Source organism: Elaeis guineensis, chromosome 8 (genome assembly GCF_000442705.2).
Source record: "Elaeis guineensis isolate ETL-2024a chromosome 8, EG11, whole genome shotgun sequence".
NCBI classification, from domain to species: Eukaryota; Viridiplantae; Streptophyta; class Magnoliopsida; order Arecales; family Arecaceae; genus Elaeis; species Elaeis guineensis.
Genome location: NC_026000.2, coordinates 23624608 through 23626554, shown reverse-complemented (window position 1 = coordinate 23626554; position 1947 = coordinate 23624608). Strand labels below are relative to the sequence as shown.

The window sequence follows — 1947 nt, the reverse complement described above, 5'->3', positions numbered from 1 at the left end:
GGTATGGCGCCGTCATTAATGGCGCGGACAATTGAGGAATTGTCAACTCACTGTAGACTGTCAGAGTCACCGTGAAAGTGTCATATCGCCGTGGGGCTGTCAAATCACTAGGGTTGACAATGCCCTAGGCGGGATAATGCCCTTAGGTGGCAGTGCCGCATATTGCTGTCAGGACTGACAGGCTCTGGCGGCTGTACGGCGATCGGAAGAGTCGACCGTCAGACCTCCTGGTTCAGTCGGTCCGGAGAGTGGAAAAGGTCTGCCCGACCGACATATCCATAGACGGTAGAGGGCCGTTAATCGGTCGGTCGGTCGGTCGGTCGGTCGGTTGGTCGGTTATAAGTCGGCCCGAGCGGGATCGGTCGGTATTCCCCAACAAAGGGAAATTGCACAATTTACAAGTTATGCCTCTTCCCATCATCTCAACTCCATCAAAGTCCTTATTAATCAAGGATGGATCTTGATGATACTAGTCAACCACTACCATCAATGATGGATATCTACTAAATTGCACCATACAAACCATCCATGGTGCAGAAACCAAGCAATAGACCATGTTGGTTGACCTAGATAACTCAATGAGAAGAGCGAGACAATGGAGTTCATGTCTGACATAAAGAAAATTGCTGTTAAAGAGTTGAGGGTAGAAGTTGAGGAGGACAAAGTCCCTGGGCTTTCCAGATGCCTAGCTATCAAAACTTCATTTTAAATTATAGTTGTTTGCTTATTACCAGATCATAAAAACATTAACAAACTCTGCCAATTTATCAAAGCATAAGTAAGATTAGTTTCATGAAACAATTTTCTACACAAGATAACAATCCAAGCTCAAGTAGTTTTCTACCATGAGAAAGTCCTCAGATTCCCATCCTCATCCTTTTATCCAAACTTATCATACATAATCTTCCAGCACACCTGTATTCAGAGGAAGTAGTTGATGAATTCATTAAGCTTCCAAGAGCTTCTGGACGTCCTTCTGCAGGAAGAGAAAAAATTGTCATGGATACTGGATGTAGGAAAGGTAGCATGAGGTCAGTGTGCAAAAGTAGAACCTCTATTTTTAATGGTGAAGTCGTCGGTGCGTATCGCTCCATAACCTTGCCATCTTTGGCAACAAGAAACTTGGTGAAGTTCCATTTGATGCCATCCCCCAGTATACCACCTTTCTGGGATTTTAAAAATTTGTACAGGGGTGCAGCATCCTTTCCATTCACTTCAATCTAGAATAAAAAAGAAAAGGATTTCATAATTTTTTAAAAAAGAAAATCTTTACATATTCTACGTGATAATGATTTCTTTTGTTAGATAGTAAGGTCTTATATATAGCTTTCAAATCTAACCAAAGCAATAAATTTCAAAGATATCATGATATCACAAAATAGACACTGTGGCTGACAAGCAATCCATCCCCTCCCCCCAACACACCCACACCCACACCCACACACACAGGAACCCTCAAAAAGAAAAGAAAAAAAAATGCAGTAATTGGATCAAGTCCTAGAGCCTGGAGGGAACGATCAATTGCAGATGCAAATCCCAATATTGCAGTAGCAAATCACATATAATAAAAAAATAAAAATAGATATTAAAACAATAAACCTTGAAAAACTGATGAAAAAAATTTTGTTGTAGCATTGGCTTTGGTAATAATTTTGGGGAAATCTCCCACATGCATCACCAATCATTAGTAATCAATTTCATAAGCTTCATATATACGATACAAATGCACAAGATGCACTCTTTACTATTGTTGCGGTCAACTCTCCATCGTCTGTCGTCGGGAATGAACACCTACAAAATAACGTCTACACAGGCTGGATTTGTATCCGACGGAGACCTTCCAATGCCTAAGTCAGAGAGAGAAGTTGATGAACAGGAGTTGAATGTAAGCAGTAGTAGAGTTTTGGCCCAAAGTTGGCTTACCAGCCCCGTTTTGCTTACCCTTTT

General features: G+C 41.2%; 1 protein-coding gene across 1 annotated transcript in view; it reads right to left on the bottom strand.

Annotated features, from left to right (window-relative positions):
• Nucleotides 1–763: 763 nt before the first annotated feature.
• LOC105034284 (probable glutathione peroxidase 2) overlaps nt 764–1947 on the bottom strand; it is a 24679-nt gene continuing 23495 nt past the window's right edge. The window contains exons 5-6 of the mRNA XM_010909366.4: nt 1053–1220; nt 764–976 (exon numbers count right to left, since the gene is read on the bottom strand). Of these exons, the coding sequence (XP_010907668.2) occupies nt 947–976; nt 1053–1220 (198 nt within the window). The 3' untranslated portion in view covers nt 764–946. The remainder of the gene's footprint in view (nt 977–1052; nt 1221–1947) is intronic.